Below are 21,557 nucleotides of genomic sequence, written 5' to 3' on the forward strand. Positions count from 1 at the left end.
GATGTCAGATTGATGGGAGACTCCCAAGGGAGCCTGGGTCGTAGAAGAGGTGAGGCCTGAGTCCGGGTGAACAGGAGGGCATCCCTGGGAGAGACCCTGCCCACGCTGCTGTTGGCTGGACCACAGATCTGTGGACTAGGGGCACCCCAGTTCCCTGGGGGTCAGGTGCCCCTCTCTGCTCCCTGCAGACCCTGAAGGGAAGGAAGGGCGGGGAGGAGGAAACCATGAGACCCTGTTCCCCACTCTTGGAGCCCCTGTGCAAAGGGCTCAGAGCTCAGAGGCCTCTCATTTCTGACCCAGTCAGCACTTCTGCGTCTGCCTTCATTATTCCTGGGAGGTTTGCTTTCCTCTGCCCCCCCACCCAGCCCCCAATCCCAGCCTAGAGCAGCTCTGTCCCTCCCCACGCCCTTCCCATCTTCTGTGTCCTCGCCAGTGCCCCTCCCCTGATCAATATCCCCCTCCTCCATCGGTGCCCCTCCCCCATCAATTTCTCCTCCCCCATCAGTGCCCCTCCCCCAGATCAATATCCCCTTCCCCATCAATATTTCTCCCTGATTAACATCTGCTCCCCCATCTATGCCCCTCGCACATTGGTGCCCCTCCCCCCGGTCAATTCAACCCATCGCCCTCTGGTCAATTACCTTCCTTCACCTCCCACATAAATCCCCCCAGTCCTGAGCCATCTATCACTTTTTTGGTCCCCAGATTGGGGCTCCGCGGACCCTGATACCTCTGCCCCCTCCCCGATGTGGTGGGGTCCCCCCTCCAGCATTTTGCACCGGGATCCTTTCTGCCCAGAAGCACATGACACCCGTCCAGCAGATAGATGAGCCAAGGACCAGAGGGGTTAAGCCGCGTGCCAGAGCCACACTGGCAGCTCCAGCCAGGCTGGGGGGGGGGGGGGGGGGGGAGTCCGCAGCCGGGACCTCACCCCCGGTTCCTCACCTCGGTCCCCCAGTCAGCGGAAGAGGAGGATGTTAAGTTACTGGGACCAGAGGCCTGGGAGGGAGGAGGGAGGAAGGGAGGAAGGGCCAAGGGGAGGCCACCATGGGGGAGGGTCACGCCCAGAGTCTGTCTGGTTGCCAACAGAAACCAGACATGAGGTAATGGCCAAGATGAACTTGAACTTGGCTGGAGGTGGGGGGCTGGGAGCCCTGGCGCCAGTTCATTGGGATGGCCCACAGGGCGGCCTGGTTGGAGGGGCACGATTGATTTAGGGCAGGGGTGGGGGGGCAGCGCTACTCAGCATCAGTTGGGGGGGGGGGTCCCCAGGCCGGCCCCATGCAGGTGCAGTCGATGCGTTTCCAGGGGAAGGGGTCTGTTCCCCGTGACTTCCCTGTGGAGACCAGGACTGGAGCTGTCCCCGATCCCGAGCCTCAGTACCCGCCCCCCCCCATGTAAAGTGGAAGTCGTGGCCCCTCAGCGGCCAGGCCAGAGGTCCGACCTGGGCAGGGGAGAAGCGGGGACTGGAACCACACAGGCCCCAGCCGCAGTTCCACTTTGGGGCTCCCACGCTGGTGGACTTAGGCAAACGGCTTGACTTCTCTGAGCCCCTGTCTTCTTCACTTTGAAACGGGGTGGCGGCGAGGGTGGGGGCAGTGTTTGTTTAAAAAAAGAAAACGAAAGGAAACAGCCCCGATCGATCACATGGCCTGGATATAAGGGGGCACATCCTCTCCCCTATTCTGTGCTCAGGGCACTGAGGCTCAGAGACCTGGTTCTCAACAAAACCACAGGACGCTCGAATAGATTGACATTGCAGGTAAAGAAAAGATAAAAAACAAATCAATTAAAAGAAAATCGTTGTAGCAGAAGTACATTCTGCAGGCCGCATATTACGTGCCAGAAGCTTTCTCTGGGGCTTCTCCAGACTTCAGATGTCACTGGGCATCCTGTACGTCGTGTAGCAGCCTTGCTCCGGGGCAGGCACTCGCCCAGGGTCATCCAGCAGGTTATGACAGGTCCGGGATAAGGGAGGCGGGGGTCACAGGTCACAGGGAGGTGGGTGTGGGCAGTGGCCAGCGAGGACAACAGGAGAGTCTGACCCCCATCTCTCTCTCTCTCTCTCTCTCTCTCTCTCTCTCTCTCTCCCCCACCCCCCCCTTCTCTCTCTCTGTGTCCCTGTCGGGCACCCAGTCCTGGTATCTGGGATAAGAAAGATTTCTTCCCACGCCCTGCTCCTTCGTCGCGGGAATCCCAGGGGGCCGCACAGCCGGCCCCTGGCCCACGTTTTCAGTGGAAAGTTACAGCAAGCAAGAACACCCCGCCGACTCCCAGCCTGGCCGAAAAGACAAAACAGACACATACGTACACACAGGAGGAAAACAAGCAAAAAGAAAAAAAAAGGCAAAAAAAAAAAAAAAAAAAAAAGACAAACGGAAAAAAAAAAAAAAAAAAAACCAAACCATAAAAATCAACCCACCCAGCCAAGAAGACAAAAGGTGAAGACAGCAACCGTTCAGACTCTCGGGACGCCGCCGCCGGACCAGAGGGCCAGGCCCAGCCACCGCTCGGAGGTCGGGGCGTCTTCCTAAGTTATTCATCTCCTCTGGCTGCCTGCTCCGGAAGGTCGGGCGCCCGCTCCCCGCCTCCGCCCAGGACCAGGTGAGCGCGGCCTGGTGCCCCTGCCCAGGCCCCACGGGGCAGGACACCCAGCCAGGCCACCTCTGCCCGATGCGGGCCAGGCCTCCGCCGAGTGGGGACGCAGGGGCTGTGGGGACGGCGGGGGGCCGGCGAGGACCCCAGCCGCGGGCAGCAGAGGCCGCCCTGGAGGCCTGGGCGGGCAGGGAAGTGACAAGGGCAGAAGAGGGTTTGTGGGGAGACCCTGCGTGTCTCCGGGGGACTGGGACGCGCGGCAGAAACTTTCTCCGGAGCGTCCTGCCCCGACGCGTGCACGCGCCCGGCTGGGCTCGCTGGGGACTTGGTCTTTCAGCCCCAGGCCTGCCCTGTTTGGGAGGAGAAGTCTCTATGCAATTGACCCCCAGCTCCACCCCTCGGCATTGGAGGCCACCCCACCCCGCACCCCGCCGGCCCTGCTCCACACGCCCCCGGGGAGGGATCCACATTGCACACACTGTAAGAAATGCACTTTCCGAGGAAGGGGCTGGGGCGCGTGGAGAGACCCAGAGCTCCCCGGGAGGGGACACCCGTCTGGAGCCTCCATCCACCCGAGCCCTGGGAGGGGAGCCCCCCCCCCCCCCCGCCGCCACGTAGCCCACGGAGGTGGGAGGTGAGAGCGAGTGGTTTAAGTGCCTGATTCCCACCGCCCGCCCCCCTTTGTCCAGCTGGGATGCGAAATGGCCGGGGGCCCCTTCCATTCCCTCCCACAGCCCGGCTGCCTCCAGTCACTGACCCTCATCGCTGTGCCCCCCTCAGAGCTAGAGAGATGGGACTCCCCCCCCCCCACCCCCCCCACGGTCGGCCCAAGGGGCAGAGCTGGGCGTCCCTCAAGCCCTGCTGCGCTCGGGCACAGGGGTGGGATCTGGGGAGCCAGCGGGCCCTCCCTCGCCTCTTCTGCCAGTGCCTTACATCCTGGAGCGACACCCCCTCCCTGGTGCCTCCCGGCCCAAAGGGGGACCACGGTTTGCACTTTCAACTTCCCCCCGCCGAAGTGGGGCGCAGCCAGGGAGGTGCATTGTGGCCGGGCCCCCACAAGGAAAGCAGGCCGGTCACTGTAGTCCACGTAGGCCTGGATGGGGTCGGGGGGGGGGGGGGGTTCTGGCCAGGGGAGGGAGGGGCCGGCGCCTAGGGGGGGGTCCCCTGTAGCCATGTAGGGGACCCCCCCATCCGCTAAACGTTTTCCGTTGAGCCGCTCCAAAAACACTAAGCTGGGGACACCGGGTGCCCCCCAGCCCCGGCTCCCTGGCCCCACCCCACCTCCAGCCCGGGATGGCCATCTTGGGTGGGGGGCCTGGGAGGGGGTGTTAGGTGTTCCCGGGTCACCAGGCCCAGACACAGGGGCCCCTCCCATCCCATCCCAGGCCCAGCTGGCCTCCTCCATGCCTGGCCCTGGGGAAAACCTCCCCCACCGCAGCCCCCCACCCCCCGCCTGGGCCAAAGCCATCGCCCTGGGGAGGGCCTCCACATCACCTGCTCCCAGCCTGGCCCTTCTCCCCCTCTCCCGTGCCCCGGGCCTGGCCAGCCTCTCCCACCTCCCCAGAAACTGGACTTTCCTCCCAAACCAGCCCAAGGGGCTTGGCAAACCCACTCGACCATAGAGAGAAAGACCCGTCCCCACCAACCCCCCTCCCATCGTCCAGAGGCTTCCAAGAGCCCTTGGTCCGTCCGTCTGTCCCCAGGGCCCCCTCCACCGGGTGGCCGTAGGGGACCAAAGCATGGGCCGCTCTCCGGGAGGGCAGGAGGGGGTGGGTCGTGCAGTTGGGGTATCCGGAAGCTTCTCAGCCGGGAACCTTAGGGTGCGGGTAGGCAGGGTAGGGGAGGGGCGCCTGGCACCCCCCAGCTACCTAACTTTGCATGGTGCTTAGTCGGGGATTCCTGTGACCTGGCTCCTGATGTCAGCTCGCTGTGGCTGACAGTGCATGGCAAATGATACCTGGCTCTGTCTCCCCCCCCCCCCCCCCCCCCAGCCCCCCCCACCCTCCAACACTACCCCCCTCCCCTTTAAAAAAAAAAAAAAAAGATACAAAAAAAAAACCTTAAAAAAACTCCATGTTTCCTAATTTGCACGGAATTTTCTATCACATGATGTGCCTTGCCTTCCGAAGATAAGTATTACCTTTAAACAATATCAGCGCACAGATAGCCGCATGTTCTGCTCGTGTAGTTAAAAAAAAAAAAAAAAAAAAAAAAAGACAAAACAATGACATGAAATAAAGAATAAAAATTGAAGAGGGATGTATTTCTATTTGTAAAAAAAAAAAAAAAAAAAAAAAAAAACCGAAGAAGAATTTAAAAAAAAAAAGCAAAATCACACGCTAAAGAAAGCAATCCACAGAATAATCGCCCCACGGTCCGCCCCCCCCCCCACCCCCCCACCCCCGGCTCCGTGTCTCCTGCTGCATTGGGGGTGCTCGCTGGTGCTTTGCCACCCCCAGCCCCACCCCTGGGCTCCAGGGGGGTCATTTCCGAGTCCCCTGCCCACAGCAGCAGCGGACAGACCTCAGGGGTGCACCCTGGCCCCCCGGCCAGCGGTGTCCCTATGGGGTGGCCATCCTGCCCACAGCCAGACTTCATCCCACCTCCTCTGCAGGCTGGCGTTCCCCCCACCCCCACCCCCGGCTCAGGGTCACATTGCCACCCCGCCCCCGAGGTCCCCCTCCAACCCCCCAGGCACCCCTTCCTTGTTGCCAAAGGACTCGCCGGCCCCCCCATCCCTGGAGACTGGCCTTGGGCGGCCTTTCCCGTCCTGCCCTCTCCCCCGCAGCCCCAGCACCCAGTTCTGTGTCTTCCGGCTCTGACTGTGGAAGGTACCTGGTATGAAGCAAACAGAAAACAGAAGCCAAACCCAGTATATGCAATATCTGTCCGTCTGTACCTGTAGACCTAGTTCAGCCAGCCCGGGCCGGCGGGGACAGGGACAGCCCGGGCACAGGCCTCCCGTCTCGTGGCTGCTCACATTGTTGTCTTTTCCTTGAGTTTATCTCCTCCTCGTTTACTTCCTTCCCTTCCCTCCCTTCCTTTCTCTTCCTTTCTTTCTTGTTGTCTTCAGTTTCCTTCGCTCTTTACTCGACCAAAGCTGAGACAGTGGCAGACTGAGGGTGTCAGAGGGCTGAGTTTCTCGACCTCAGGCCCCCACCTGAGCCCACCGCGCATCTCCCGAGGGGACACAGCAGGCAGATGGCCCCCATTCGTTGACCTGCTGCCCCCCCCCCCAGAGCGGTGGGGGTGGGGGGGCCCGCAGGCCGGCCCTGGCTTCATCCACCATCAGAACTCATACCATGTCCTGTTGCAAAAAGACACCTCAGCAGGTCCCAGGGGGCAGGTCGCGGTCTCGGTGGCCGAAACGCTGCCCCTAAGATCTGTCCGAGGGCCCGAGGCCACGCGTGTCCGTGTTCATGCGGCTGATTTCTGGTTTTTCTTCCCCTCCCCCCAGAACTGGGGCACAGCCACTGGAGAGTCCCTACCGGGACCCCACCCCGAGGGCTTCTCGGGGACCCCGTGGTCCCCCCCCCCCACGGTCCCTTCGCAGCCCGCCCCGCCTGACCCCAAGTTCCAGCCATGCTGTGGAAAAGAACCGGGAGGCCTCCAGAGTACATACAGATGGCCCCCGTCCTCTCTTGGACGAGGACCTGGAATACCAACCAGGGGCAGGGGGAGGTGTGGAGAGGCGAGCAGTCCCGGGCCCGTCCAGCCGAGGAGAAAGGGGGTCGGGGGTCCCCAGGCCCAGGTCTGGGCCCCAGGCTCCTGCCGAGTTCTGAGCCCAGACCTCCACCCGTGAGCTAGACAATCAGACCCAAGAGGAACCCCGGAGCAGACGTGGGGGGCAGCCGCACCCCCCAGGCAGCAGACAATTCCAGCCTCAGCCCCACACGTCTCCGTCTCTGTTCTGGAACCTTCTGTCTGTCCCCAGGGACAGCAGCCATTAGGCAGGAGCCTGGGGCCAGAAGCAGCAACCCCGGGCCCCTGCAGGATAGACCGCGCAGACGCCCTCCCCACCCTGGCGTCCCCCACGGTACTTTGGACTTTTTTCTCATTAATACAGATTATACAGTGGCTACTTTTTATTTTGGCCTGGATTCCCTCTCCGAAACCCTGGTTTTCACTTTCTTTTTGGAGGGTGTTGGGAGGGAGATTCCAGACATACATCCTCAAATCCGGCTTCCTCCCATCTTTCCCCATCTCTGCCCCTTGGGACGCCTCCTGAGAGTCCCCCCCTCCAAACTGACACAGCCTCTCCCATCCAGCCAGCCATCCCGAAGCATCTCGGAGCGTGTGGGGACCCCGGAGCTGGCCCACCCCCACCCCCAGGCGAGGCAGGGACACAGACCCAAAGCCGTACCAGTGGGACTTGTTGCAATACCAAAACAGCCTTTTCCCAAGCAGTGCCTCACATGTCTGCTGGTGTGGCTTTGGGGTTCTCCTCCCCTGTTCCCCAGGGGCCCCCCAGGCCTCAGGAAAGAGGAGGCGGGATCCAACAGGAGTAAGGGCTCTGGGAGAGGAAGGAAGTCACTCCCCGCCCCAAGCTACCGCCCTCCCCACAGCCCTCCATTCACACCTCCTGGCTACAAGGGGACCCACTGGAAGGGGACGGGGGGCTGTGTCCCAGCCCCCTCCGGCCAGGAACCCCCGGTCCACTCCCCCAATGCATCAACCCCCCACCACCCCATCTTGGGTCCCAGTCAGGCCTCTAAAACCAAAGTCCCTTCAAATCCGGGGGTCCTGGCCTCTCTGCCCCCAGCCTCCTGCCCTCCCACCCCCAGGACCCCGCATGGGGGGAAAGACGAGAGAGTCTGAGGGACAGAGCACAGCACAGGGGAGACAGGGAGGAAGGAGAGAGACCCACTTGACTCTGAAGTTCCTTTCTTTTCTTGCCTTTTCTTTCCCTCCTTTCTCTCTTTTAAAAACTTTTTGGTGGTTGTTGCTGTTCGTTTTCTTTTCCTCCAAGATATTTTTTGAGGTTCCCCCCCCCATTTTGTATTTTACTGATATTACCAGGATAGTTTACTCTGTTTCTTGCTTCCTGCTTGCCACACACACCAGATCTCACACACACACACACACACACACACACGCGTGCACCATGTTCATGAACCCAGGTTGGGAGAAGCCTCGGGCTGGGTCTGCCGCCCCCCTCTCCCTCCCCAGGTGGGGACGGGGGACATCCAGGCGGACCTGGCCAACTCCTCCCTTGCCCGGCTCACCCGCCTGCCCCCTCCTCACATCATACTCTGATCATAACCTTGTATATTACGCAGTCATTTCGGGTTTTGCAGACGCGCCTACCTAACTACCATTTACAGAAAGTGACTCTGGCTGTTATTATTTCGTTTGTTTGTTTCCCTATGCAAAAAAAAAAAAAAAAAAAGAAAGAAAAAAATGAAAAAAGGGGGGGGTTCCATAAAAGATTCAATAAAAAGCAAAAAAAAAAAAAAAAAGAAAAAAGAAAAAGAAAAAATGTATAAAAATTAAACAAGCTTAAGCTTCGACTCTTTATGACTGTCTCGGGTCCTTTCTGTGCTGAGTGTGGGCTGTTCTGTGCCAGAATGAAGGGCAGACGCCGGGCCGGTGGCCTCAGGAAGCAGGGACCCCAGCACTTCGGAGAACCGGGCAGGTGTTCTGAGGTCTTCAGATCAAGTGTCCCCCAGAGACACTCCACGGTGTCTGGAGACATTCGTTGACCGGGGGTGGGGGGGGGGCACGGATGCTGTTCAGCCCCCCACATTGCCCGGGACACCCCCGACAGAGAGTGATCTGGGTCCTGGTCCTTCCTGCACAGTCCCTGATGGCTCCAGTGGTCTCCCATTCCCAGGATGGGCCACCTCACACCCCCCCCCCCCAGGCCTTTGCCCTGCTGTTCTGCTCTCTGCAGCCTCCCCTCCCTACGCAGACCCTTCAGGTCCTACAACGTCCTCTTCCTCCGGGAGGCCTGCCCGGGTTTCCCCCACCGGTCTCGGATTCCCCCAGGGTCTTCAGGCAACAAACTCCGTGGTTATCTAGGGAGCACCTGCTCTGTGCCAGGAATCTCCGCCTCCCCCCCCCCCACCCCACCCCCACCCCCCCGGCTCCCAGGACAGAAGCTGGCACACGGACGACGCTCCATAACATGCAGGATGCGTTCCCTCTCTTTCTCCACCTGTCAAAGTCCCATTCATTCAGCAAAGATTTCCGCAGCATCTGCTGAGTACCGAGTGCTGGGGACACGGCACGGAACAAAACGCCCAAAATAACCTGCCTTCATAGCCGTTACAGCTCCAAGTTGCGGAGATGCAGGGTAAACAATAAAAATCAGCAAGATATATATCGGAGGCGGTAGGTGCCAAAGAAGTAAAGCAAAGTAAGGGAAGGGAGAGTGGGTCTCCCATGAGGAGGTAGCATCTAAACAAAGACCTGAACAGAAGGAGGGAAACAGCCCTCTGGAAATCTGACAGATGAGTGGTTCAGGCAGAGGGCACAGTCTGTGCAAAGGCCCTGGGGTAGGACCCCGCTTGGCGTGTTGGAGGAACAGCCAGGAGACCCGTGTGGCTGAAGCAGAGGGAGGGACTGAGGAAGGAGGGGAAGGGACAGGGCAGGTCCCGCAGGCAGGGTCTTCTGGACCACCGTCAGGACTTGGGCTTTTCCCCCAGGAAGGTGGGAGCCCTGGAGGGCTGTGGGCAGAGGAGGGTGGGACCTCACTCGGTTCCAACACCCTCTCATCCAGGGGGCCTCCCCCACCTGCCTGGGCAAAGCCCCCGTTCACCCTCCGAGCTCCCAGCCCCCAGCCCCCAGTCTGTCCCACCCTGGCCCTGGTCACACAGGGCTGGCAGTGCTCGTGTCGGGTTCTTCCCCAACCCCAGTAGCCATGGGGGCTTCTCAAAGGCTGGGGGCAGATGGGAGCGAGGCTGTGGGGGCACAGGAGCACTGCAGGTGTGAGGGGCAGTCACTTCCCTTTCTTGGGGGGGGGGGGGGCTGGGATCTCCGAGTCATTGCCCCTCATCCTACGCCCCCATTCCAAGTCCCCCAGAGACCTCCAAGAGCCCCCCAATTTGGGCAACCAGAGCTCTCTGCTGCACAGGCTCCTTCCATACTCCAACAGACCTACCCTCTTTACTGATGGGGAAACTGAGGCATAGAGAGAGGACGCACAAAGGGACCAGCCACAGTGCCCCTACAGTCCACGCAGATGCACGGCCCCACGCCGCCAACCAGATAGGAACAGACGACCGTCGTCGGGGGGGGGGGGGTCCGAGGCAGCCCAGACCCCACCTCTTCCCGCCCCCTGCCCCATCTTGGACAGGGCTGGGTGCTTCCGCCCTCGGCAGCGAGGTTCTGGCGCCCCCTCGTGGACGGGACGGGGAGCTGGACCCAGAAGCCAGTGTTGGGCGCAGGCGTGGCAGGCAGCCCCCAGCCACCTGCGCCCTCACCCCCACCCTGCAGCCCAGCCCCTCCCCGCAACGAGAAAGGGGGCCCTAGCGGGAGCTTCTTCTGCGGGATGAAGGTTCAGCCTGTTGTGGGGGCTCAGACAGCGTGGGGGGTCATTGGGGGGGTTGGGGTAGGGTTCATGCGGGATGGGGGCTCGACCCCCATCAACCAGAGGTGGGGGGGTCAGTCTGGAGCTCAGCCCAGGGTGGGGGGCTCAGCCGGGGTCGGGGGTCACTCAGGGCTGTGGGACTTCACCAGGGGTGTGGGGCTCAACCCAGAGTGGGAGGTCAACCGGGCTTGGGGTCCTCAGACCGGAGGTCAGGGCTCCGCTATTTGGGGGGGGGGGGGGGAATCTCCAGGAAAGCGTCTGTGGTTTCGGACGTTGGCCCCTGAGGTGATGCAGTTCTTGGCTTTGGGGGGGGGGGGGCTGTCCCAACACTGCAGGCTGTTCGCCGTCCCCTGGGCCCCCAACTAAATGCCATACAAGGGACGCGGGCTTGCGACAGCCACAAAACGCTCCCCGCCCCATTTCCAGACGCCCCTAGAGGAGAAGTCCCGCCCCTGCGGAAGGGGAGGAGCCTACACGGCCCCGCCCTTCTCCCGACCTCCGCTCCGCCCCCACCCGGAACCCCCGGATCGTCCGGACCCCAGAGCCGCGGTCTGGGCGCTCACGCTGTGGCCTTCTAGATCCCCCAAGCCTGTTCGAGGACGGCCGTGCGCCCGGCCCCATCCGCGCCGTTTCAGCATCACAAAAAGCTGGCATTTATTAGACACCTTTTGGGTTCCGGGTTCTGTGCCCAGGATTTTTGTGGACATCATTTCACTTCGTCCTCATGACAACTTACAAAGGATCAAGTTATTTCCTCCCCCCCTCCCCCCCCCCCGCCTTTTACCGGACAGGGCACTTAGGCACAGAGACGTTAAGTTACATGCTTAGGGCCACACAGCAAGGACGGAGCCGCGGAGCCGCCACCAAGAGGGCAGGGCAGGAAGAGGGGGTGATGACGCCGCGTCTCCCCCCAGCCTCGGCACCGCACGCAGTCCCAGCTGGGGGGGGGGGGACAGTGACCAGAAACTCGGCACACGGTGGGAGGGGCGCTCGTCTCCCAGGAAACCGCCCTGCGCTCCGCATCGGCTCGAAGTTCTTGCCCAGAAGCAGCAGAAGCGAGACTGCAGGACTGGACCGGGCCTGGGCCCTGCAAACACTGGAGAGCCAACTGCACGGTTTCTGCCCCACGTCCCTCTTGCCAGTGCGAAAGGGGGCTGGGGCAGGATGTGCTGGGGAAGGGGACGCATCAACACCCAGCTAAATGCAAAGAAGCCTCCCAGAGGGACTTGGGGTGGGTCCTGAGCGCTCCTCATTCAGGGCCCCTTCACCCCGAACCCCACATGGGATAACTCCCCTGGCCCCAGGACCGGGACTTTGCTTGCAGGGTGCAGAGCAGGCATTGGGGCAGCCCTGGAGGCCTGCCTGGAGGAGGCAGGCGAGAAACCTTCATTTGGAGGAGCTCACCACTCCTTCACGGTTTGGAGGCACCTCTCTCTCCTCCAGCTCCAGCCCCTGGTCACCCTCTGCTTCTTTCTCCTCCTTTCTCACACTCCCCACGTCCTCCTCTTTGTTGCTGTGGAAACGAGAAGGGTCCAGAAGACCTCATTTAATAAGGACTTCCAGCGCTCCCGGCCTCTTGCGATTCTCCCGGAACCTCCGAGTCCCGCGCTTTGTTGTTCCCATCGTACACAAGGGGTGCTGAGGCTCGGACAGGTTAGGACCCTTGCCGGAGCCCCCCCCCCCCGAGCTACAGGAGCCCCAACCGTGCTCCTAACACGTGGCCTCCCTGGCTTCCTGAGTCTCAGAACCGCAGGTGCCCCAACAGGCAGACGGGTGCGTGGATGGGTGGCTAGGTGACCGAGTGGCTGGGTGACGGAATAGAAGGCCACGTGGGTGGGCGGGGGACAGGTGGACGGTCGCACGGGTGGATGGAGGCAGCAGAGATGGGGGCTGGATACACCTGTCTCGGGGAAGCCTCCTCGTTTTCAGGTGAGTAGTCAGGAGGGAAGTCCGTGAGGTTATGGGAGGCCCCATCGGTTCTGAGTCCAAGAATCCGCCCCCCCCCCCCTGGCCCTGCCCTGCCCTGCCTGCCTCCTCCGAGGCTCTGGGAGGAGAGGGGAGAGACTCCCGGGGGGGGGGGGGGAGGGCGGTGGTTCAGCAGGGGAGGGGGGGGGCTCAGGCTCAAAGGGGGCCCACCTGTCGCGGGACTCTCTGCACCAGACGGCGTAGACCACGGTCAAGACGAAGGTGAGGAAGAGGGCGGCCAGCGCGGCCCCCAGCCCCACCAGCCACGGCTTCCTCTGGGCCACTGCGGGCGGGGCGGGGCAGGGTCAGAGGCTGGGCCACCGGGTCGGGACTCCCTTCTCACCTCTTCTCCCTCCCAGAGGCCTTACAGGGCTGTGCCTGAACCAGGCACGGGACCAGAGCTTCCAGAAGGGAGACCCGGCCAGCGGTCATCCAGAACCTGTCCATCCTCGTGGGTCTGTCCTCGCCTCTCTCCAGCAGGTTCTGGGGTGCCACCCCCCCTCCCCCCGAGAGGAGGAAGTGGCCTGCCCAGGATACCCCAGGGCAAGGTGTGGCCGGTGTGGCCGGAAGTGGGGGTGGGGCCCCCTTCTCTGGATTCGGGGCCTGCCGGGGAAGGGGCCTCAGGGTCCCAGGCATCCCAGCACCCTGTCTCCCTGAGGACCCCCCCCCCCCCGCACCGGACCCCCTCACTCCCCACAGCCAGAGCCGGGGTGGGGGTGGGGGGAGAGGCTGAGGAGAGCTGGGGAACTCCTTCCCTGAACACCTACTGTGTGCCAGCACCTGCAAAGGGTTCTTAACCCCTGGCACCTCCTTTGTGCCTTACGTCTTGTCCCCAGGTTGCAGAATTGCGTCTGGCATTCCAGAGGGACACGGTTGTCCCAGCTAGGAAGCACAGCCTGGAACGAGCACCCCGCACCCCAACCCTCCCCGTCCTAGGACATTCACCTCCGACTGTGACCTTAGCTAGAGCCTACAAACTCCCTCATCCTTTGGGCGGCCTGGACTTCCATCCCCGCTCTGCCAACAGCAGCCAGCGACACCTGGCCGGTGACATCTGTCTCTCTGTGCTTCGGTATTTTCAGCTGGAAGATGGGACAGATCACGTACTGCTGACCGAGGATGAAGTTGGGGTTCCCTGGGAGCATCTCTCAGGGCGTTTATTGCCTTGATGTTCTTTATGGCTTTTCCGCCCCCTGCTGGACGGTCCTGGAAGTGTTCTTGCACAGGGGCCCCCTGCCTTCTGGGTCGCATCCCACCAACCCCAGCTACGGGCCCCAGAACCGATCCGGGATGCCGGCCTTTATCAAGGTCCCCATTAAGAAATGGTTAACATCCAGGACAAGGCCCAGGGCCCGGAGAGACGGAGGTGAAAGAGGAAGCTGGAAACTGGGAGGAGAAAGCACTGTCCCTTCCCAAGAGAGCAGGGAACCCTGTGGCACCGGCAGCCTCCCAGACCCAGTTCCCCAGGATGGAGCCACGTGACCCCGGGGGGTGGAGGAGCGGCGATTTCCCAGGATACGGCTCTCTGGGGGCTCAAAGTCCAGGGCTCAGGGCAGCAAACTCGAGATTGCACGGAGAGTGTGCCGGGTGCCGGGGCATCTGGGCACGGGGCAACTTGCTGTTCGGTACCCGCACAGGCACTGGCCCCGACCCCCAAAGCCGCCTCCCCCAGGGGGACACTGAGTCCCAAGAGACAACAGGGGCCCTTCTGGAGGGCTCTTATCAACTCTTTAATGCAGGTCCCCAGAAGGCAGCCCCGGCCCCGTGCTGGTCCCGGGGCCGAGAGGGACGGGGGAGGTTCTGGACAACAGATGTCAGGGAGAGGGAAAAGAAATCAGGCAGTGGGTAGACGTAGGTGGGGCCAGGAGATGGCAGAGGGCGTGGGGGTTTCTCCATAACCAAGAATGTGCTCCAAGTCCAGGAATCACAAGGCAGACACATCAGGAAGGAGGGCGGGTAAAGCCCACGCGTGTAGCGCACGGAGGGCCCTCCCTGAGGGGCAGGGCGAGTTCCACCGGTCTTCTTTCTGGGAGGGGTGTTCTCAACTCCACGTGGAATGTCGTGGTGGCTTCACATCCAGGTCATTGCTTGTATGGTGTGGAAGGGGTACCTCTGGGGGGCTGCCTGGAAGAAGTGTGTGGGGAGTCTTCACATGGCTGTGTTCTTGACTCTCTCATCATCTCCGGGCTCCTCCTTCTCCTCCAGCTCCAGCCCCAAGTTCCTCTCTCCTTCCTTCTCAGCCTTCTTCTCCTTCTCCTCCTGTACCTCCTCTTTCTTCTTCCTCTTGTCTCTTTCACTGTATGAATACAAAGGCCCCAGACCACGATAAGAAACAGAGTCGCTCGTATTTAATGAACACTTTCCTGTGCCAGGCCTTGTGACGAGTGTTTTAGAAAAAGTATCTTTGTTGAGTCCTCGAAATAGTCCTTGTGAGGAAGCCTTATCTCTTTTTCGCAAAGGCAGAAACTAAGGCTCAACCAACCATCCCATGGGTGGGCAGGTGGATGGATGGGAGAATGGATGGATGGATGGATGGATGGATGGATAGGTAGATAAGTAGAGAAGTGAATGGAAGCTTGCATGGAGGGAGGAATAGGTAGACGGAGTGGAAGGTGTAGATTGATTAGAGGAAGGAAGGAATAATGTCAATGGATGAATGGATAGGAGTATAGATATGTGGGTGGGGGGATAGATCACTGGGATAATGGGTGGGGGAAATGGGCAGGTGGATGGATGGGTGAGTGGGTAAGTAGATGGGTGGGTAGGGGAATGGATGGATGGATGGACAGATGGATGGACGGATGGATGGATGAATGGATGGATGGATGGATGGATGGAACAATGGATGGATGGATGAATGGACAGACAGATGGATGGATGGAAGAATGGATGGATGGATGGAAGGATGGACGGACAGACGGATGGATGGATGGATGGATGGAAGACTGGATGAAAGAATGGATGGATGGACGGATGGGTGGATGGATGGAACAATGGATGGATGGATGGATGGATGGATGGATGGATGGACAGACAGATGGATGGATGGAAGGATGGACAGACAGACGGACAGACAGATGGATGGATGGAAGGATGGACAGACAGACGGACAGACAGATGGATGGATGGATGGATGGATGGATGGAAGACTGGATGAAAGAATGGATGGATGGATGGATGGATGGACAGATGGATGGATGGAAGAATGGATGGATGGATGGATGGATGGACGTACGGATGGATGGATGGATACATTATGGACAGAAGAATGGATGGACAGATGGATGGATGGAAGAATGGATGGAAAAATGGACAGACGGATGGATGGATGGATGGATGATGGACAGAAGAATGGATGGACGGATGGAGGAATGAACAAGGCAGGGAGAAAACTACCAACATAGGAACTCTGGTGGATTCTACAACCTCCAGCACATCTGGGGAGTGGGAATCACATTTCCCTGGAACTGCACTGGGTCTTAGACAAAGCAAGCCATCAGGCCTGCACCTCTCCTGTACATTTTGGTCTCAACTGAGAATCTTCCAGTCAGACTGGCCTCCTCCCCTCTCCTGCCCTCCTAGTCCTATCCCCCAACTTTTGCCCAAGTTGAGATGTTGTACCGGAAGGTCCCCCGCCCTGCCACATCCCTGAGCCTCCCATCGGCATCACGCCTGGAAGCAGTCAGGACCATAGGAGGCACTGAGTCCAAGAGAGTCACCCACAACAAACCACACGCTTGTGCACAGACACCTACACAATCCCACACCACCGTCTTATTCAACACATATTTGCCAAGTGCCTACTGGGTGCCGGGCCCTGTGCTGAGCACTGGGCACACAGCCGGGACTGAAGCTAAGTTCTATTCATCGATTGGAAGCTACCGTGTAGTGTCGAGAAAGCGGTAAATGACTAAGAGAATTTCAGCTGGGGTTAAATGCAAAGAAAAACGCACAGCTGCGGGACACAGAGCGTCAGGAGAGCTGGTAGTCAGGGTGGGCTTCCGTGAGGAAGAAAGATCTGAGCAGGGACTGAAGGAGGAGCCAGCCGGAAGACACGGCAAAAGGTGTTCCAATCGGCGAGAACAGTAGGTGCAAAGGCCCTGGGGCGGGAACGTGCTTGAAGTGTTCAAGAGCGGGAGGTCATCTGTGCCCACCCGTGCCTCCCCACCCCCGCAGAGGGCGCACACACAGACCCCCCGGCCCCGCACACAGCCACCCACGTTCACACAGGCGGTACCTCAGGTCCACATCCTGGTTGGTCTCTATTCTGAACCCGGGCTCCCCCTCATCCTCAGCCCTGTAGGAGAGATAGAAACGGGGCAGGGGGAGGTGAGAGGGGGTGAAGGGCAGGAGGTAGGGAGACCCTCGGCCCCTCTGCCGTGAGCTGGGGCTCACGAACTACAGAAAGGAAGGCAGGTGTCCTGGATTGGGAGGTGGGGGTCTGAGCAGCGACAGGGAAATGGGGAGACAGAAGAAGGGACCAGAGAGAGTCAGAGAGGGGGAGGGGCGCCCAGCACTTTGGGACGGGGACGGGGACAAGGGAGCGGGGAGAGGGGCTCCCACCTCACTTTGGAGCACCAGATGCGGTTGGCCAGCATGAGGAGGAAGACGATAAACAGGAATCCCACGACGGCTGCCAGGCCCACCAGCCAGGGCTTCAGGCGACGCTGCGCGGCTGTCCGAAGGTGGGGCAGGTGGGACTCAGAGATGGGGAGGCCGGGGGCCTGGCCCCCGATAGGGGACAGGGGAGCGGTGCTGGGGGTGCTCAGGCAGATGGGGTCTTGGAAAGGGGCTGGGTTTCAGAGACCGGCTCTAGAGACCAGGAGGGGGCTAGGGGCTGTGACAGGCAGGATTGGCCTCAGGGACGGGGAGGGAGGCCCAGAGGGAGTGGAAGGGCTGGGGGGGGCGCTCCAAGAGGGGCCGGGCCCCATTCCTCATCTCCCTGCCCCCTCCTCTCAGAGGCCTCAGGTCCTCATCATGACAAATGGGGAGAAGGTGAGCCTTTGGATGAGCCCATCCCACAACCGGCTCCCTACCCGCCACCCGGGGTCCAGGGCACAGCCCTACCCTCCTGAGCCTCGGCAGGTGACAGGAGCAGGGCGCTGAGCAGGAAAAGGGTCTGCAGGGTCCCCATGGCCGCGGACGAGCCAGCAGCACGGCACAGTCAAGGTCAGGCCCGGTCTAGGCCCTGCCCAGCCCTGGATACAGCGGCAGGCAGGCCCAGGGGTGGGGCAGGCCCAGACCCGGAGGGGGCCCTCCCTCCTCCCCTCCCCTCCCCTCCCCACCGGGAGGTCAGACTCTGGACCTGAAATAACAATTAACGCGGGGAGTCCAGCCCCCTCCACCCTGGGCCCTGCCCCGGGACCCAGCCTCCAGGCTCCCAGGCTCCCTGCGGCAGGGGCCCGGCCGCGATGGGCCTCCACGCGTCATTAGGACTCCGTCTCCGAACTCCCCACAAAATGTTATGCCCCCATGTCGTAGAGAAGCTCGAGGAGGCCAGGAGCACAGAGGTCACACGGAAATTTTGCGAGCTGGGATCTGAACCCCGGTCACCCGGAGCCAAGGCTGGGATGAGCACAGGGACAGGAAGGGATGGGCCGCGTGCCCACCGGGCATCTCCAAACCCACCCACGCCCTTATGGCTGGAGAATGGGTCAACCAGGCAGCCGATGACTCAGGGTCCGGGCTCTCCTGCCCGTCAACCTTGGTCCCCGGGGCTGATTAGATAGGGGACCCTGCCCAAGCGAGGGAGTGCTGCAGCCCAGCTGCCATGGGACAGCCACGGCCCGGGCATGTGGCAGGAGGCCCAGAGTGGGGGTCTCTGCAGGGCCCTGGGGGGGGGGGGCGGGGGGCACTGGGGGATAACAGCGTCATTGCACATGGCCTTATGGAGGACCTACGCATCCCTGGGGCCTCCTCCCTCCCTGCGGTCTGACTATAGACTACAGGCCACCCAGCGGAGCGGTGGAGTTCAAAGCGAGCCCACCCCGACCACCCAGGCGGTACGTATGAAGCCCCTACTGTGTGCCCTATCCTGTGCAAAGCTCACACGGGAGGGAGGAAGCCTCAGGCACTGTCCTCCGGGAATTCTCGGGTTAGCTGGGAAGTCAGGAGCCCCCCCACCCGGGGACCGGCAGATCGAGCGGGTGCCCAGCAGCAGAGCATGGGAAGGAGGCCGTGGGGGGGGGGTGGGGGGCGGGGGACCGAGCAGATCCGGAAGACCGGGGGCAGAACCCCGCCTTGGGGCTTCTGCTTCCGAAGGCAGGTCACAGAACCGGCCTCTGGCCACAAAAAAGTTCTCTCTGCTGCAAGCAAGTCCTTTCTGGGCTTCGTGCCTCCATTGTCCCATCTGTTAAATGGGGGCAAGTGAGTCCTGCCCGCGAGGATCACAGGGAAAAGGCTCACCGAGCACAACAGCAGGCCCAGGCTAAGCACTAGGTCCCGGTTAGCCACCATTATCACTCTTTTAAAAACATCTTCTTGGTGGAGGCCGGCGGGATCGGGCTCTGGGGCTAAGGGGGAAGCAGGCGGGAAGTGCCAACCACTGGGAGACCTGCCCGCCGAGAACGAGAACATTCTGTGCCAAGACAGGGCAGATCAGTGGAACAAGGGGTCCTGGGCGCCCAAGTCCAGGCTACACGACAGCCAGAGGGGTTCAAACCCGGGGCCCGGGCCAGAGGGCAGGCCCCAGCTCAGTTCAGCCTCCAGAAGGAGCTTCGGCCAGGGGGGTCCTTGAAGGCAATCGAAGGGCGGCGGGGAGCCAGGGCGGAGGCTTCCGCGGGGGCTGCGTCGGTGCCCCCGCCAGGGTCCTCGTCGCCCCGCCAGGCCAGGGCCAGCTGCAGATCGAGCTCCTCCAGATCCTCCCCCTCCAGGCTCGGGCGCAGCTCCTGGGGGGCGTCCTCCTGGTCTGGCTTCGGGCCAAAGGCCCAGTCTGCGGTGGGACGCCGGTGAGGAGCCCCCCGGGGCCCCGTCCGCCCTCCGCCCCCTGCCTGGCTACAAGAGGCCCTTGTACCCGCCCCTGTCCCCGCCCCCCACCCCCACCCCGGGTGGCCCAGCACTGCCCCCAGCCAGGCCCGTGGTGGGTAGCGGCTCACCGGCCAGGTCGTGGGCGAGGTCCTTGATGAGATGCCCCACAATGGCGTAGGCCACGGCCACCACCAGGAATGCCGCGAGCAGCAGGTACAGCACATACCTGGGCAGGCGGATGGCATCCAGGGGCGGCGGGCGGTACTCCTCGTAGAGCGGCGGGGCCGGGCTCCAGCCCTCCATCCCCTCCTCGACCGCCAGCCCCGGCATGGTGGCCGCCCGCAGCAGGAGAGGCCTGGAGGTGACCCGCGTGGCGGAAATATTAAGGGGCTTTGGGTAAGAGGATTGGGGCTCCTTCGAGGCCACCATCTGTCTGGATTAATCACAGCGCAAATCGCTTCCGCCCGCTGCGCCCCCCCCCCCCCTCGTTCAGCTCCCGCCAACCTGGCTGGTGCTCTGAATGTCCATCCCGACCTCAGGGCCTTTGCTCCAGCTGTCCTGGGAAATTCCCAGGCCTCATGGAGCTGACATTCAAGACGAGGGGACAGATGTTGAGAAAAACAGAACCTTAGAGTAAACGATGTATTGGGTTAGAACGTGCAGAGCCGTGTTGGGGTGGGGGGTGAGTCTATGGGGTTGGGACTGCTAAGGGGAGTGAAAGCTTAAAATATGGTAGCTAAGGCCATATGGAGGTGCATGTGAGCAGAAACCCGGAGGAGGAAGAGAACCAGGTATGGGGATGCCAGAGGGGAACAGCAGTCCGGGCAGAGGGCATAGCATGTGCAAAGGCCCTGGGGCAGGACCTGCCTGGGATACTGGAGAAGAGCGAGGAGGCCCATTTGACTGGAGCAGACTGAGTGAGGGGGAGAGAGGGAGAAGGGGAGGACAAGGAGGGGTCTGGGGCAGACCATGGAGGGCCTTGGGGGCGGTGGGGAGAATCTGGGCTTTTACCCTGAGGGAGGTGGGAGTCCTGGAGGGCTGTGGGCAGAGGAGGGCGGGACCTGACTCAGCGCCCTCTCGTGGCTGCTGCGGGGAGGACTGACCGCGAGGGGAGAGGACAGGCTAGAAGGGACTGCTGGGGTCCAGCTGAGTGACGGTGGGGGCTGGGCGCCCCTGGAGGCAGAGAAGAGGCTGTCCTTCAGGACTTTTTTCCAACTTTTCTTCTTGCCGTTACAACTTATGTTGCAACAAGCGCTTCTTTTCCCCCTTTCAAAGTGAAAACACTTCGTATTTTTAACTTCCAAATGTTTATTATTTTTTAAAGTTTATTTATCGTGAGAGAGAGAGAGAGGAAGCGCGTATGAGTAGGGGCAGAGAGAGAGAGGAAGCGAGACAATCCCCAGCAGGCTCCGCACCATCAGCACGGAGCCTGATGCGGGGCTCAAACTCATGAACTGTGACATCGTGACGTGAGCCGAAGTCGGACGCTAAACTGGCTGAGCCCCCCGGGCGCCCCTGACTTTGAAATTTTTCATTTTGTTAATGTTTTTATTTATTTTTGAGACAGAGACAGGGCATGAGCAGGGGAGGGGTAGAGAGAGAGGGAGACCCAGAGTCTGAAACAGGCTCCAGGCCCTGAGCTGTCAGCACAGAGCCTGACGCGGGGCTCGAACTCACGGACCACGAGATCATGACCTGAGCCGAAGTCGGCCGCTTAACCTACTGAGCCACCCAGGCACCCCTGACTTTGAAATTTTTAAATGCTGGGAACAGTAGTCCGCCTTTTCCCTGCCACCCATTGTTCCGGTGATTTGTTATGAAAACTTGCAAATGTATAGAAAAGTTTAGGTTAGGGGTGTCTGGGTGGCTCAGTGCGTTAAGTGGCCAACTCTTGATTTTGGCTCAGGTCATGATCTCCCGGTTCGGGAGACTGAGTCTCAAGTCAGGCTCTGCTCTGGCAGCACAGAGCCTGCTTGGGATTCTCTCTCTGTCTCTCTACCTCTCCCCCACTTGTGCTATTTCTCAAAAAAAATAAATAAATAAATAAACACCTTTTTCAAAAAAAGAAAAGTTTAAAGAATTGTACACTTAACTGTCATATGCCCACCATCCACTTCCCCCAGTTAACATACGGCTGTATTTGCTCTATTATGTAGCTAACCATACGCACACGCACGCACACAAGCACACACACACACAATTATGCATATCAAACTAAATTGCATACCTCACATCCACAAACCGTGGTCCATCCGTATCATATGCAACCGTATTCAGCCCTAAGAGGGAAGGATAGCCTGACACCTGCCGCAACCTGGATGGACCTTGAGGACATTGTGCTCAGTGAAATAAACCCGACACAAAAGGACACATCCCGCATGATCCCACTCACTGGAGGTCCCTAGGCGAATAACATCCAAAGAGACAAAAAATACAATGGAGGGGACCAGGGCCTGAGGCTCCTGGGGATAATTCTCCTGTGAACACGGGTATACAATTA

General features: G+C 60.7%; 3 protein-coding genes across 6 annotated transcripts in view; 1 reads left to right on the top strand and 2 right to left on the bottom strand.

Moving 5' to 3' along the window:
* NFIC (nuclear factor I C) overlaps positions 1–4,576 on the top strand; it is a 63,515-nt gene extending 58,939 nt beyond the window's left edge. For all 4 annotated transcript variants that reach the window (XM_042977732.1, XM_042977731.1, XM_042977733.1 and 1 more), the window contains one exon: positions 2,137–4,576. In XM_042977732.1, the coding sequence (XP_042833666.1) occupies positions 2,137–2,154 (18 nt within the window). In that variant the 3' untranslated portion in view covers positions 2,155–4,576. The remainder of the gene's footprint in view (positions 1–2,136) is intronic.
* Positions 4,577–10,883: 6,307 nt separating this feature from the next.
* Positions 10,884–12,588, bottom strand: LOC122236359 (small integral membrane protein 24-like). The gene is made up of 3 exons (XM_042977256.1): positions 12,460–12,588; positions 12,263–12,374; positions 10,884–11,639 (listed from the first exon to the last, which is right to left on the bottom strand). Exons 1-3 carry the CDS (start codon positions 12,536–12,538, stop codon positions 11,513–11,515), a joined length of 318 nt encoding a protein of 105 aa, XP_042833190.1. The 5' UTR covers positions 12,539–12,588; the 3' UTR covers positions 10,884–11,512.
* Positions 12,589–14,140: 1,552 nt separating this feature from the next.
* LOC102960480 (small integral membrane protein 24) lies at positions 14,141–17,225 on the bottom strand. The gene is made up of 4 exons (XM_015543915.2): positions 17,159–17,225; positions 16,655–16,766; positions 16,329–16,388; positions 14,141–14,387 (listed from the first exon to the last, which is right to left on the bottom strand). Exons 1-4 carry the CDS (start codon positions 17,223–17,225, stop codon positions 14,240–14,242), a joined length of 387 nt encoding a protein of 128 aa, XP_015399401.1. The 3' UTR covers positions 14,141–14,239.
* Positions 17,226–21,557: the final 4,332 nt, after the last annotated feature.

The sequence above is a fragment of the Panthera tigris genome, chromosome A2 (assembly GCF_018350195.1).
Source record: "Panthera tigris isolate Pti1 chromosome A2, P.tigris_Pti1_mat1.1, whole genome shotgun sequence".
Classification (NCBI taxonomy): domain Eukaryota; kingdom Metazoa; phylum Chordata; class Mammalia; order Carnivora; family Felidae; genus Panthera; species Panthera tigris.

Excerpts from the sequence above, each read along its gene's own strand:
- LOC122236359 (XM_042977256.1), bottom strand. The coding sequence starts at position 12,538 with ATGGACAGGTTCTGGATGACCGCTGGCCGGGTCTCCCTTCTGGAAGCT. Across the intron at positions 12,375-12,459 it reads CCTGGTTCAGGCACAGCCCT|TGGCCCAGAGGAAGCCGTGG; the intron begins GTAAGGCCTCTG and ends CCCCGCCCGCAG. Across the intron at positions 11,640-12,262 it reads TGCAGAGAGTCCCGCGACAG|CAACAAAGAGGAGGACGTGG; the intron begins GTGGGCCCCCTT and ends TCGTTTCCACAG.
- LOC102960480 (XM_015543915.2), bottom strand. The coding sequence starts at position 17,225 with ATGGGGACCCTGCAGACCCTTTTCCTGCTCAGCGCCCTGCTCCTGTCA. Across the intron at positions 16,389-16,654 it reads ATCTGGTGCTCCAAAGTGAG|GGCTGAGGATGAGGGGGAGC; the intron begins GTGGGAGCCCCT and ends TCTCTCCTACAG. Across the intron at positions 14,388-16,328 it reads AACCAGGATGTGGACCTGAG|TGAAAGAGACAAGAGGAAGA; the intron begins GTACCGCCTGTG and ends GTATTCATACAG.